The following is a 13,543-nucleotide window of genomic DNA, read 5'->3' on the forward strand; positions in this document are numbered from 1 at the left end:
CCTGAGCGCCGACCTGTTGAGGTACTCCAGACACCTCCAACGGATACGACACCATGGGATTACCTCGAGAGGATTTGCCGGTAGCTAGTGAGCCTTGCATATGGGTTACTTTGTTGAAGGCTAGGGTATGCTTGCAATCAACAAATTCATACCCCTTTGCACTCACAAAAAGTGACCTTAAAAATAGAAGAGAAGTTAAAGTCCTGCATACTTTCTCAAGTTGCGCACAATAACTGCATGAAGTGGGGGTTGCTTGGCAAATTACAGTGGGAAATATGTGCCATGTAGGTTAGACTCACAATGTCACAGATTTAAATAGAAGATAGATTTAACTCAGGGTCATCACTTTCAACCCTGTATCATCTTGCATCCTTTCATCTCTTTCTTCTATGTACTAGGTTACAAAGCATCACTATCATTGATGATAAAAGTGAGTAATGTTTGGTCCAGCTTTTAAGTTTGGAGATGAAGTAAAACAATAAAGAAAATAAGGGTGAAATATGAGAAAGAAATTGATGAATTAATGAGAAAGAGATACTGCAAGCTGACTGGAGACAGAATAATTGCTGCATATGTGTTTTCTTGCTGGCACATACCAAAGGCAGATATCTGAAATCCAGGTGGCACTCTATGTTAGTGCTCCTAAAACTTTATTTTGTAGCCTAGGAGCCACACGAGGAGAATCAAAAACACTTAAATGATTGCAATGACTGTTGGAGAGTTTCGGCAATCCGTCTTTGAGATAGCCGAAACAAAATAATTTATCCTGTCTCAATAAACCGCACCCATCGGGTGCTGGCAAGAAAGAAATAATGGAACATTTTGCAGCTGCTGTTTGACCCAACATAACACTACACTAAGGTCACCATTCAAACCAGATATCTAAAACCAGATTAGCATGGGATGGGAGAGAGTAAACCGAGACCAGAGGAGGAGGAAGAGGAGGAGGAGGAGGAAGATAAGATTCGCCAGCAGGGTGGTGGGTGGAGCTGGGGGAGGATACGTAAAAGAAAGGAGGAGAAATGGAAGAGCTGAAAGAGGGAGTTCAGCCGAGGGCACCGTCCTCAAAACACCTCGTTGCCTCTGCAAACTTCTGCAAAGGAAAAAATACAAAAGCACACGCGCACAAGCAGACACGCATTCTGCACACATAAACTCACACACAAATTCATGACATGCAAATTCCGACACCCACATAAACAGCAATTGATGAATGGCAGACGAAAAAAGAGAGGGAAAAAGTTAAAGACAAAGAAAGAATTGGGGCGAGATGAAAGCTATAAATCTGTAAACTTGTATACATAGTTGGCAAGCGCGTGTTATATTTTAGCAATATAACAAAAACATGAATAGATGCATTATAGCATGGGTGGTCCAAGTTGGTATCAAACCAGCTACCTTAATATTCTTAACTGCCACCCTCGACTCTTCTCTTCTCCTAATACAATCTCAATTTCTCTCCAGTTGGCCTCACTAGGGAGCCATTTCCTGGTACTGTTGCCAGAGAAATAAGGTCATTTCCTGGAGTTCCTTCCCTGTCAGGTCAGCTTTCTAGAGGCTTAGCTACCAACAAACAAAGAAAACAGGTCACTGACACATCCTGTAACACAGTAGATCAGACTGGACCAGACTTGTTTTAACTGCACCTGGGCTTACTAGATTAAAAACAGTTTTCAAAAATATCTGTAAAAAGCAGAGACTGCAGCAATACGAGAAGGGACCCGACCCACAGAAAGCCAGGTTAATCAGGCCTTAATAAACTAAACAAGATCAAACAAGGCCAGATGAAACATACAAGTGGAAACAATTACATTCTGTTCTGAAGAGTCCTCATGCAAAGTCTCTGTTTTATAGTCTGAATACATTAGTACTTGTAAAAGTTCATTTCTGTACTTTATTTTGTAGCCTGTTAGCTCCACGAGAAGAATCAAATACACTGAAATGATTGCAGTGACTTTTTGAGAGTTTAGGGAATCCATCTTCAAGACAGCCGAAAATGCAATTATGTATCCTGACTCAATACACCGCACCCATCAGGTGCAGATACATTTCTTGAAAAATGAAACATTTTGCAGCTGCTGTTTGACCCAACAAACCTCAAAAACACTAAGCTTTTACTAGATTGCCACTTTTAGATCAGCTCCTTGGGCTTTTCCTCTTCATAAGGAATTTGAAACTCATAAATATTGTGTAAAAACACTGTCGGTTACATAGTGTGTACCACACACACAGAACCTAATATTTCATAAAGCCTAAACATGTGTAACGTGGTTACAAATGTGTATGTCCAAGACCAAGAACAGATTGACCATGAACATTTGTTTTTATATTTACTATGATAATGTTGTGAAAACCTTTGTGTGTTTGCCAGCAGCAGCTCTGTGGACCATAAACAGCACTAAACTGTGATGGAACTCCCTCACACATGGGGGAGTCCTGACAGTGTGCGCACACACACACACACACGCACACGCACACACACACACAGCAGTGGGGGGGGCGGCTCGGCTACAAGAGCAAATGGACAGACACAGGCGACCTGGTGGCACAGTGGGTGCCCTCTTATCTCAGTAGGTGAAGCATCTGTTTGTAACTGGTTTACTAGCAAGTCATGACCTCACTCGCATGTCACATGACCTTCATATGTCATGCTCTCATTCTCCAAATTAAAGTGAGGAGGAATGCTAAAGAAATTAATTCAAACAGACATTTATTGGGAGAGGAAAGGAGAGGACAATGAATCCCTGTCTCAAGTAATGCAAAAGTGAAAAAAAACTCTAATCCATTAACACACTGTACATATCAACATAACGTGATTTCATTTTAAACCAATAAAAACACAAAGGTTACTTAAGGATTCCCCAGCTTAGCAGTTTGTTGTAAGCATTCCATGTAAAGTATATATATATATATATATATATATATATATATCCAGAATACTCCGTTGTTTGTTATCTAAGGTGGTCTTAGAATAGTTGTTCGCAGTGTTTTTATATGGTTAACCAGTGGGAATCAAACAACCTTAAACTGTGAGAGAGTCTGTTTTATATTCTGCCAACTGAACTCACATTCCAGAAGCAAATAAGATCACACATCAAAAAGAAAAAGAAAACTCACTGGCAGCTTTGATGAAGCTCCTCTGGTACTGGTAGGTCATGAGAGGTCCGGGCAGCACTCTGGAAACACAGGAGACGGAGTCAGCTGCAGAATTTCAGCTTGAAAAAAATGATTTTTTTTTGCGAAAATCAATAAATCTGGACAGTTCTGGATAAGCACTCATCTAACCGTGTTCCCCTTCTTGTCTTTCATCTCCAGCATGCCAGCTTACGCAGCCGGACATCAGTGTATCACTTCATAATGACTCCTGCTGGTTCTCAATGAGCCCTGACCTGTGGTCCTAATGCTTCCGTGTATATGTGTTGTGTGTGTGTAAGTGTGTTTGTCTTTCTGTGAAGACGTCCATGTATTGTTGTACACAGTGACGATCGATTCAGGTACAGTATCTTGAGCACAGCTACTACTCCTCCTCCCTTTATCCTTCATGCGTTTCTCCTTCTACTTAGATGCTTATTCCTGGCCTGCCACAATTCTGATCCTTCCTGCATTACTAAGTGTTGAAAGGAAAGGAAGTAATTTAACCATCAACTGCTATACAGTGACTAGCAGTTAATGCTGGGGTTGTTCTGCGCACATATGATTGTATTCTACTGTGTTATTACACAGTAAAAAAAGACCATTTTGGGCTACGAACATGGGAAAATAACATGTTTTAAATGAATAGCAAATACTGAAAGCAGCGATTTGCATTTATTCAAGTACTGAGTGAAAAGAGCAGAAAAGTGCTGCAATTTCCACTGGGAGGAATAATTCAGTCATGAAAAGAGCCATCAATCCATTTACCACACTCTTCAAATATTGACATTTTGATAATAACTACAGCTCTTTTTTTACTGCTGTTTCAAAGTATTTGCTAGTTTTATACCTTATATGTGCATTTCTGGAAGCCTTTTGTCACAAACCTGAGATAGTGCTTTATTGCACTGGTGATAGTCTTGATCTCCCACTCTTGGTTTTCCAGCTCCACGTCAGCACATGTCTTTGGATCTGAGGGAGAAAAACAGAGCATTTAAATGACAGGAGTGAACATATATTTCCTTTTGACTAAATATGTGTGTATTTCTGCGTTTACCCATAGCGAAGCTCAGTAGTTTCTGTACTCTGGAGTTGACGCCAACGATTCTGTACAAGCCCTGATCGTCGATACCTGGAGAGGAGAAGAGAGAAGTTACCTCCCGTTTCCAATCCATGGAAATTCTGAAGCGACCGAAACATAATACGTTTATCAGTGCGTCGTCATTTGAGTATTGTTCACTTGCTGCGTTTGAACTTACTGAAGATAAAAGCGAGAGACCTTTACCAGTCAAATGTTATTCATCCACTTACTATAGATGGTGTTTGTGGGGCGGTGATGCTTCTTGTTTAACATCGGGAACCGTAATAGAAGAAGGCAATAAGTTGCCACATCTCCGTGCTCCATGCTTACCACTCAAAGACTACCATTCAATTAATCTGTCTCGTATATCTAATTGCTGAAGCTGTGACGGTGTATGAAGACTACATTTAATGAGGACCAAGAGCGAGGCGAGCAGCGAGGAAGGGTTATTGTAATGAGCAAGTCAATTTAGCATCTGTGTACATCTCGACAATTGACCATATGTATATATGTGAACTGAATCTAAATGAAATGTGCAGAGTGCATCATACTAAAGAAGCAGGAAAGCTACAGAACAAAGAGAATAAAACAAGAATCTGAGTTGTACCTCGAGACTCCACTGCATAAATGAACTTTTTCATCACATTGAACCCAATCACATCCAGCTGGGTCACTGATAGAGAGGGAGAAGAATGGAATGATTACAGAGTAAGGACACAAATGAGTTAGACTTTGATTTCTAAATCCTTTTATAATGAAAACAGTGGGAAAAAAACTCATATTACAGTTATTGCAGTTACAGTTACAGATATTCTTCTGGGTAAACTGCAGAGTATCTTGAACATTCATATATAGATGCAGCGTGCGTGCTATTTAATCTAACCCTAACCCTAACCCAATTCAGAAAGTCTGATGTGATAATGCTAAATAATACTGTAACATTGAATACACAGTTAATTGATAGCAGTTAAAGCTACTTACTGCCTTCAGCCTGGCTGTCTCTGTTCAGATTGTATACCTGCAAATAAATGACAAAAAACACACAAATTCTTTCAGATAGAAAATGATTCACAACTAAGCCTAATGAGGGCAGGGTATATTTAACATTTCACACACACAAAAGACACATTACATTACAGTTCATTTGCTTTTGTACAAAGCGTGGAGGCCCTCTGCTGACCTGACATCAAAGGGGAGGTCGTTCCACCATTTTGGAGCCAGGATAGCAAACAGGCGGGTTTTGTTTGAGGGGAATCTGGGTCCACGCTCGCACACACACACTCGTTGTGCTGTTTTTCTATGTGTGCTATGCTGCTTATTCAAATTATGAGAAGACCTGAAGACATTATCTCTGATGCATCAGGATATCGAGGAACGTAAACACGGCAACGTTTATATTTGGGGTTTTTTTTGCAACCTGCACAACTTGACTTTTCTCTGGTAGTGAGTGTTTAAGTGAGAGCTCTGTGTACAACCTTTTTGCCTGAGCTTTTAATATCCATGCATATCGTGCATATCCATGAGTGGTTCAATTTAATTTGACATCAAAATAACAATAAACTGACTATAATATAGGAAATACAGTAAATATAAAGTCTGCGTGTTTTTCTCTGGCCTTTCTCCAGATGAACTGGACTTGGACTGCAGGGTGCAGCTGTAATCAGTTTGTATTGAATATCAAGGTGACGGCAGACAAAGAAGAGTCTTAACGACAACAACAAAAGGTAGTGTGAGCTTATTGTAGGTGAAACATGATCGTCAACATTTCTTGTTTTATTACAGATTGCCTGAGCTCAGCAGCGGCTTGTTGGAGCTTGCAGTGGCGTTATTGATGGTGATTACCTTTGCATGTTTGAAAGTTGACAGTAAGATGGAAAGGTGTTGGGGCATGACTAAATAAGAGTGTGGAAAGAAGCACTAACACACGCTTCCAGCCTTAGGGCGTAAACGCTGTATATTACAAAAGGCATAAACAAAGAGTTGGGGAAACTGGCAGTCCGTCAACTTTCCTATTAGGAACATGAACACCAATATTATCTATGGGGTAATGTCTGTATGCCAGTGGTTCCCAAACCTTCTGGTGACACTTCAACTGAAGCCCTCATCACGGGTTGCATACTATATGTGAAGCGTTGTAAACAGCTCCACCACATTTTCACATCTTTTGTCCGCTCAGACTTTTCTTGGGACTCCTTAGTAGCGGTACGATTGCCTGCAGTCACAAGGCAGATTATTTATTTGTTATAGTATTTCACTGAGACAACAGCAGAGAAGGTCACTACACTATCATTGTTATTTATTGTGTATTCATGAAAGTTTACAAATTGTAGTTCTCTCAGAAACAAGGAGATGCTGCTATCTGCTGATAAATGTTGATGTTATTAATAATAATAATATTTATCTAGAATGTACTTTTCATTCATAAGGTCTTGTTGTTTCATATCTACTTCAGCAAACAGAGATGCAGATAACAGTATTCAATAAATGTTCATTCAGCAATTCTGTGTCCCATTTGTTATTATAAAAGGATTGTATTTAAGTGTTATCTGACGTCCATACTGTAGGGACATCACTGACCTACACTGGTCACTCAGCCAACAGGCCTCTTTAAAAGGACATAACTCTGAGTTAGTGCAGTCACGGACTCTTTTAATTGTTTTTATTTCATTTATATTACAGTGGAAGAAAAGGGAATTGGGGTTCCTTCGGTGTCTTGTGTAGTATTCCAAGAAAAAAAATCGACATAATATATTGGCCATTGGACGCCCTGCTCTCTAAATATCGGCATCTGCCATTGAAAAAGCCAAACCGGTCGACCATTAGTCCTTCCTGGTGTGAGCCCCTGGTTGGGAATTATTGCTCTGTGTTGTTGTTGTGTTTGTATGTACTCACAGCATGTACAGAGGAAGGGCTGCTGAGGTCGAACCAATGCCACAAATAATATTTTTAATAGTGGAGCTTTTGCTCCCTCTCCCTCTCCCTCTCCCTCTCTCTCCCTTCACACTGTCACCTAAGTACAAACTGGTAACCGTGGTAACCTACCGGTTCTCTCCCATCCATGGCCTCCATCCACAACCTGCGGTCTTCTTCTGACAGAGCCTGCATGGTGATTACTCCCGGCCTACACACACACACACACACACACACACACACACACACACACACACACACTTCATTAGCTTATCAAATATCAAGATCAGTGGCACGCATGGTCTGTTAAATGGTATGAGCAAACCTCACAAATAGCGGCCGGACATACAAGACAAACATGAAAATACATGTCAGGCTGAAGAAAGTAGTAAAAGAATACACTTGATTGAAAATACTTTATTTACTTTATTTAAAATTGCCTCAGATGAACACAGTTGTTTGTAGAAGGACCTCTGCACATACATTTCCTACTTATTCAAAAGCAAAACATATTCTTTTGTGGGTGCCAGAGGTGCATCACTTTCCAGTAAAACCACATGATCGACAGCTTTTTCACCATAAAAGGCTAAAAAAAAAAAAAAGACAAAGCATTTAGCCTGAAAACTCGCACTCATTCGTCCAAGCAACTAAGATATATCACCTTGATACACATGCACACAAACACTACCACACACAGCCTCATTGGTCATGTCCAGTCCTCTAAAGGTTCCCAATCGGTCCTATGCAGTCTGTCACCCCCGTCACTGGGAGAACACTCACCTTCAGCTGTCACATGCGCAGCTCTACAACCCCCTCCACACGCACCAATCAATACACTGCCCTTCAATCATCACACACACACACACACACACACACACACACACACACACACACACACACGACAGTCTGTGCAACAGCAACACATAAATAACTTGTAAAAAAACACACCATTCCAAGAAATACCACTTTATAGTACTTTAGAGACCAGACAAATAATACGATATAAGAAAGGTTCAATAGGAAAAGGGATGAGATGCGAGGACATGGTCAGTGGATTTGATCGAGAAAGGTTCAGGTTAATGAGGAGCAGGGAGGGAGAAGGTGGAGGAGGAGTGTAGGAAGAGAAGCACCGGGGGGACCGAGCATGAGAGAACTAACAACCACAATGTCTGTTCTTCACGTCCAAATTATCTGAGCACCCCCGTGTGTCTGTTAGCTGTAATTACACACTCCCTATCAGACCAATGTAGCTGTGATTATTTATATGAAGAAAGCATCCACTGGTGTCACATTTCATGATGGCTCATTGACTTTTTATAACAAAGTCAGAAGCCCCAACTATTTAACTCTTTCCTGACTTCGTCACGCCCTGAACTTCTCCAGAGAATTCATGATAGAAGAAGTGCCTGATCTTTCCCTGCTGCAGAATTCCACAATATTCTGGAGCTGCAAATACAAATGGAAATCGTGACTGTCGCATTACACGGACTAATAAAGGCACAGTTTGTACCCTGAACTGAAAGTCAATGTGTTGAATTGATTACAGATAAAGTAAAGCGATGTGGAAAGGAACCAGATGGAGGCGGGTCAAAGGAAAGATTGAGTGGCAAGTCCATGATTTGAACAGGAGACGCGTGCAGTAAAATCACACACACACACACACACACACACACACACACACACACACACACACACACACACACACACTGACCTGTCCACAGCCTCCACATCAAAACAGAACCTCTTTTCTATGGAGTCCGTCTTCCTCCTGGTGCACGACTTGAGGGTGAAGCTCTCCTCTTCTCCCTGACAATGAGAAACAAAGCGTAATATTACATTAGTATCATTTTAGTATAACCGCCTGCAGAGTTTACTTACCATGGATGACATTTGAGATGACATTTGATGTTTTCTTAGACAAGAGTCTGAGACAGATTAAGCAAAAAACAATAGGAATGTGTTTTTAGAGTGAACTATGTTTTTTTCCTCAGCAACTGAAGCTACGGACAGTTTTCCAGCTCGCTTAATTTCCAATTGAAGGCACATTTGATATCATTTTGGACAGATAGAAGCAATGCTCAATGATTTGAGCATCGTCTCACCACAGAGACACTCCTTAGCTGCAAGCACACGAGCAACAACAACATCTGCTTAAATCTTTATCTAGTTGTAGCAGTCACATATAATGTAGGTGGCCGTCTGATGGAACGTTAGTCTCTTCATTAATGGAGTTAAGGTTACATCCATATGGACAATTTAGATAGTGCCACATGCTGCAAGCCATAAAAACATACATTAAAAGTTATATTACATTTCTGGCCCTCATAATACTGGTATTTTGTATGCATCTATATGTTCTTACACGTGTTGGGGCTGAAAGACTTTCTGTGATATTGAGCGTTTCTTCTTTTCCTTCAGTTAACCGCTCGAACCGTTCGGTGAGAACCCCTCGAAACAGGCCTGAACTTGCGTCAGCTTTGGTTTATTCAGTGTGTAGGTGGAGAGAGTGAAGACAGATTTGCAAAAATAGCTTGAGTCATGCTGCTTACTCAAAACATCTTTGGGAACGCTGCAGTCTCATCTATTGAGGCTGCTGTTGTGGGATCAATAGTTAATCTCTCTCTTCTAAAAGGGATATTTCCCTGCATGACTGTACACTTCGTCAGAAACGCTTCTCGTCTTGGTGATGAAGGGCCATGAAGGGATTTAAAATAGTTCATTCTTCATTGTAGCTTCCCTCGAAATATCATGTGACATCGTGTTGTGTATTGGGAATAGCAGAAATACACCCGTCCCCACAGTGAGAGCTTGTTGTGTTGGAGAGCAGCCCAGTGGGATGAACTGGGTGAGAGCCAACTGCAAGTCAGACGACATGATGATAGGCGGAAGTAACACTTCTAATGAATTAATTAATTTGTGTCTAAGCATGTGGAACATTTTGCATATAGATATAGATATAGCTGGACAGATGGAAAGCCTGGATGTTTGGTGACATTGTAACATTGAACGGCCAAAGCTACTCACTGTTTTCCCTCCAGATTTAGGGTCAAACAGGACAATGGTGATCCTCTTGGGCTCACGATGGTACGTACAGTAGTACTTCACCCAGGTAGATACAAATGAGCCTGAGGGGGAGAAAGAAAGAAAGAAATAGATACAGGAGAAGAGAGAGAAGGTTAAAAGCAAAACCAGGAGAAGAGAGGAATAAAGAAAAAATGGAGACGACAAACGGGCAGAGGAAAACAGACGAAGGCAGGAAGGGTGGGGGGGGGGTGGGGGACAGCGTTATAACAAACAAAAAAAAGGATGGGAAACTCCAACAGATCAGACTTGACTTAGTCAACAGTAAGTTCATTATGGTTTGTTTGTCCTGCTGCTGCGACAGAGTGTGTGTTTATGTACGTGTGTGAGCCAAACAACATTCACCTAAAATGCACGTACAGTTTCCACACACACACACACACACACACACACACACACACACACACACACACACACACACACACACACAGTAAATTGTTGCTGAATTGCGCCCTCATTGTGAGATGTGACAGGAGCGGATACGTACGCTTCTCCTGCACAAACAGGTATCCCTCCATGGTGTGCTGGCTCACACTCTTGTGCTCGTGTGGATTCTCCTTCATCTTCCTCATGAGACTCTCCACCTCCGACCGCGTGCTCTCAAAACGGTTCCTCGTCTGTCAACACAATCACAGAGCAAAACACGCCTTTCATTCATTCACTGATCCTGAGTTGGCTTAACGTGCAGCAACAGTGTAACTTATGCAACTCTATTTTTCAGCAGAATAAGAAATGCTTTAAAAAATAAAAAAGCTCTATTAAAAGAAAAACACAAGGAATGCTCATTGTTGCAACTCGCATAGAATATTATATTTCCTCTTTCCACTTCTTCTCTAGCTCCCTTTTTTGTAGTGAGCTTTGCAATTTCAGATGACTCTTTGAGGAACTGTTTGACCTTTGAACTCCTCTCCGCCTGCAGCCTTTTTACATTTGAAGGAATATTTTCTCTTAAGACATCTTCTACCTTCTAAAACCTTTCCTCTGTGCTAATGGTGCTGACCTAAATGGCTCAATTAAAGTCAGATGACCTTTGAACCTTTAACATTAATGCTTCAACATAGCATTTGTAGTGAAGTAACCTTTTCAGTTGAAGATTACTACTAAGAAAGTGACGCAGAGATACAGATGTATCATTAACGCTGAACAAAAAGTGCCACATTTAACTGAACTGCTCATTTAAACAAAACATTGATGGTCAAACACAACAGATCAGAAAGCCAACAACCACGGTGTGTTCTTAGTTTTACTTCATTTGTTCTCGTCAGCTTTTTATGTGCAGTGCTTTTGGTGTAACCTTGTGCTTTGTTCCTGTGTGTGTGTGTGTGTGTGTGTGTCTTTACATTCTGTATGCTGATGGTGAGATCAGTCTTGAAGTGATTGAAGTCCTTTGCCAGCTCATAGCCGTGGTGATAATAGGTGAACAGGCCTTGGAGGAACGCCAACAGCTGAATAAGACAAAAACAGCAAGAAGAATTAAGAAGATGAAGATGAAATAGGAAGAAGAAGAAGAAGAAGAAGAAGAAGAAGAAGAAGAAGAAGAAGAAGAAGAAGAAGAAGAAGAAGAAGAAGAAGAAGAAGAAGAAGGGACAACGATAAAGAAAAGGAGAAAGAGAGGAATTAAGTAGAAGGTAGATGAAGACAAAGTGTGCAAAGACAAATAGGAAGAGGACGAATGGAAAGAGGAACTATGAGTGAAGGACGACAAAGTGGAGAAAACACAGGTGGGTTAGCGAAGAGGGTGATAAAGAGGTGGATGAGGAAGAGAGAAAGAAGAAACAGAAGGAAAAGGAAAAAAGTGGACTGACATGTTTTATAATGCAGATTCGAGGTGACGCTACGTGTGTACCAAATAAAACAAGAGCAATTGTGAAATATAAAGAGAACATTAAATATTATAAAGTAAGATTAAAACACAAGCAGTGAGTACGACCTACTTTGTAAAGAGTTAAAGGGTTGGGTTTGTGTGGTGTGTGCGCAACAAATTATCTTTGTCAACAAGCACTGAGGTGCCCTCGAGCAAGGCATTAAAACCTCCAAACCGCAGTTTGTCATCAACAAAGGACTGATTGCAGTGAGCAGCTGCGGGGGGTGGATTTGTAAAAGAGAGTAAACGTAATACAGACGTGTGCACAACAGCTTTGGGGAAAATAATTCAAAAGAAATGTACATATTGCAGGAATATTAAATAAAAGAGAAGAGAAGTCTTACAGGCTCCACAAAGTCAAACATCTTCCTCTCTTGGACCTCCTGCACCTTGAAGACGTACTCCAGAGAAACCTCGTAGAAATGCTGCCGTACGGTATCTACCTGGTTGTCCGCCTGCAACGAGGAAGGTCATTAAGAAAACCGACAGACTGGTGATATTTCTTTCTCATCTTTCCACGAACGTCAGTCAGGTGGGAGAAAGAAGAGCGATATGACGCAACATCGTACCTCGTGTAGATGAGACTCTTTCTTCCTCGATGAAAGGCTGAGGTGCTTATCCAGCACTGCACAATACTTCTCCGTCTCTTTGTCATATTTCTTCTTGGCTTCCTGTAACAGGATAAAGCAAAAAAAACAAAACAGCTTTTATTTCGGGAGGAGACAGAATAATCAAACTTCCTCTCAGCTAACTCGTTAGCACACGCATCTATTCTTATTCTCATCATATTAACATGATCTCTACAAGTCATTTCATTAGTGACTATCACCTGGAATCAACCACAGTCTTTGTTCAGTAGAAAGAAGAAACAAAACAGTTGGAGCTGCAGATTTTGACAACCGAGAGCGATATTTTCCGTTATCCAGCGAGTCTAATATGAGACTGTTCCTCTGGGGAGCACAGCTGCTTATTAAACAACAGTCCGTTTCATCAGAGCTGACATCGCTGACAGAAGAGACAGACCGTTAAACGGATGATAAACCACCAGGGACGGAAAGAGCAGGGTGTGTACTTCCTAAAATTGCTGGACTGCAAAAAACTTCTCAGCTATACTGACAATAGCTGAGAAGTGTCCAAGAAGACACGAAAAAAAGGAAAAAACACACACCAGTTGTTGTTTCTGACCATGTTCTAATGGTCACTTTAGGATAATTAAACTTCTAATCTAATATAAGACAGTTGAAGGGGGAGACAAGAGGAGAGAAGTGGATGAACAGACAGAGGAGAGGCAGATCAGGGTGGGTCTCCTTTCTCTCTCGGAGAGGCCCTGGAGTATTATTACTGTGCATCTGTCCCAGCCAGTTAGAACTTTTTTATCTCAAACTCATAACGTGACCAGGCTGGAGCATCAAGAAAGAAGCTCAAATACACGGGACACACTAACAGATTCAGAATAATTGCTAGTTATTCAAACT

The 13,543-nt window shown here is 41.1% G+C and overlaps 1 protein-coding gene across 4 annotated transcripts in view; it reads right to left on the reverse strand.

Annotated features, from left to right (window-relative positions):
• LOC115018529 (rho GTPase-activating protein 26-like) overlaps positions 1-13,543 on the reverse strand; it is an 80,047-nt gene that overhangs the window by 25,964 nt on the left and 40,540 nt on the right. For all 4 annotated transcript variants that reach the window (XR_003833398.1, XR_003833397.1, XM_029447551.1 and 1 more), the window contains exons 5-16: positions 12,638-12,739; positions 12,413-12,523; positions 11,545-11,649; positions 10,692-10,821; positions 10,148-10,248; positions 8,835-8,929; positions 7,256-7,334; positions 5,195-5,231; positions 4,821-4,886; positions 4,190-4,264; positions 4,020-4,104; positions 3,118-3,176 (exon numbers count right to left, since the gene is read on the reverse strand). Coding sequence is in view for 2 of the 4 variants with exons in the window: in XM_029447551.1 (XP_029303411.1) it covers positions 3,118-3,176; positions 4,020-4,104; positions 4,190-4,264; positions 4,821-4,886; positions 5,195-5,231; positions 7,256-7,334; positions 8,835-8,929; positions 10,148-10,248; positions 10,692-10,821; positions 11,545-11,649; positions 12,413-12,523; positions 12,638-12,739 (1,045 nt within the window). In the remaining 2 variants the exon portion in view is untranslated. The remainder of the gene's footprint in view (positions 1-3,117; positions 3,177-4,019; positions 4,105-4,189; positions 4,265-4,820; positions 4,887-5,194; positions 5,232-7,255; positions 7,335-8,834; positions 8,930-10,147; positions 10,249-10,691; positions 10,822-11,544; positions 11,650-12,412; positions 12,524-12,637; positions 12,740-13,543) is intronic.

Source organism: Cottoperca gobio, chromosome 14 (assembly GCF_900634415.1).
Source record: "Cottoperca gobio chromosome 14, fCotGob3.1, whole genome shotgun sequence".
NCBI classification, from domain to species: Eukaryota; Metazoa; Chordata; class Actinopteri; order Perciformes; family Bovichtidae; genus Cottoperca; species Cottoperca gobio.